The sequence below is a fragment of the Gracilinanus agilis genome, unplaced genomic scaffold (assembly GCF_016433145.1).
Source record: "Gracilinanus agilis isolate LMUSP501 unplaced genomic scaffold, AgileGrace unplaced_scaffold26146, whole genome shotgun sequence".
Lineage (NCBI taxonomy): Eukaryota > Metazoa > Chordata > Mammalia > Didelphimorphia > Didelphidae > Gracilinanus > Gracilinanus agilis.
Window position 1 is genome coordinate 1 of NW_025358187.1, and position 1,248 is coordinate 1,248.

Genomic DNA, 1,248 nt, shown 5'->3' on the forward strand with positions numbered 1-1,248 from the left:
CGGCTATCTGACCTTGAGCAAGTTACTTCATCTCCAGATCTTTTTTTTTTTTTTTTTTTTTTTTTTTTTTTTTTTTTAGATACTTATGTTTAATTGTGCTATGATTGGCAAATTGACTACTTTAATAATAGGCTTAACACACATATACAATGTATGTGTCACTTATCCTTACATTTTTCTATTTCCAAAAGTGTCATTTAGTAGGATTGGTCCAAGATGTTCTTTACCATTATTATTATTTTTTAAACTAAAACTTAGAATGAATGGCTGATTTCAACTTGCTTCCTTTCCATCTGTCAGGTCTACAGTTGTCTCTGTTGTACTAGGACTGTTTCCTCTAGAAATGTCATCTGTTTGCTCAGAAACTACTCCAGCTTCCTCAGCTGAAGGTTCAAGGCTACCTTTCTGAAGAATCTCGGTGGCTTCGTGCTCAAGCACCTCTGATGGAGTCAAAGGTTCCAAATGAATACTGCCTTGCTCACTAACATCAGAACTAATAGATTCAGGTTCATCTCTTTTTCTCAAAAATTGCTCAAAGATTACATCATTTGATGTTAATTTCAAATTTTTAGTATTCCGTGAAGAAGGCTTAGCTTCATTGGAGCTGTTAGTCTGAGCATTTAAAATTGCATTCTCTGAACTTTGGCACATCTTCAATTCAGTTTTGCTATCAATGTTTTTTTGTTGTTTTTCCATTACCTCTTCGACATCACTATTATCTGAAACAGAACTGAAGGATTTCTTTGAGCCCCTATCCTGGGCTACTAGGTTGGGGTCATTTTTCATATTTAAAATGGCTGTACTTTCTTCATTCTTTATTGCTGATGAGCCTTTACATGAATTTACATCACATTCTTTTTTGGCTTTCTCTGAAGAAGCATTTTCTTGTTTTCTGTGAAATAACACAGCCCAAGTGTTATTTTATGTACTTGAATTTCAAGAGATGCAGCTGTTCCTTATATTTACCTTTCAGAAGTTGATGTTTCTGTTTTTCCTTCAGACATATTAGGTCTTGAATTTTTCTGTACGAAAATGTTAATAGCAGCTCTTTTTGTAGTGGCAAAGAATTGGAAATTGAGGGGATGTCCATCAATTGAGGAATGGCTGAACAAATTGTGGTACATGCTCGTGATGGAATACTATTATGCTCAGGTGTAGCTTCTTTTTCCATAACGATTATTTCATTCTTTAACTCTGTATATTGTTCAGAAATTGAGATGGAAACAGGTGTATTTTCTTTGATAATTT

General features: G+C 34.1%; 1 protein-coding gene across 1 annotated transcript; it reads right to left on the reverse strand.

Moving 5' to 3' along the window:
* Positions 1-103: 103 nt before the first annotated feature.
* Positions 104-1,231, reverse strand: LOC123254599 (zinc finger protein 280D-like). The gene is made up of 2 exons (XM_044683584.1): positions 967-1,231; positions 104-892 (listed from the first exon to the last, which is right to left on the reverse strand). The coding sequence occupies exons 1-2, from the start codon at positions 1,122-1,124 to the stop codon at positions 274-276; spliced, it is 777 nt and encodes a 258-aa protein (XP_044539519.1). The 5' UTR covers positions 1,125-1,231; the 3' UTR covers positions 104-273.
* Between the last annotated feature and the right edge of the window lie 17 nt (positions 1,232-1,248).

Bases quoted from the DNA above. Each gene is read 5' to 3' on its own strand.
- LOC123254599 (XM_044683584.1), bottom strand. From the start codon at position 1,124: ATGTACCACAATTTGTTCAGCCATTCCTCAATTGATGGACATCCCCTC. The intron at 893-966 runs GTAAATATAAGG...GTTATTTCACAG, and splicing joins GAAACATCAACTTCTGAAAG to AAAACAAGAAAATGCTTCTT.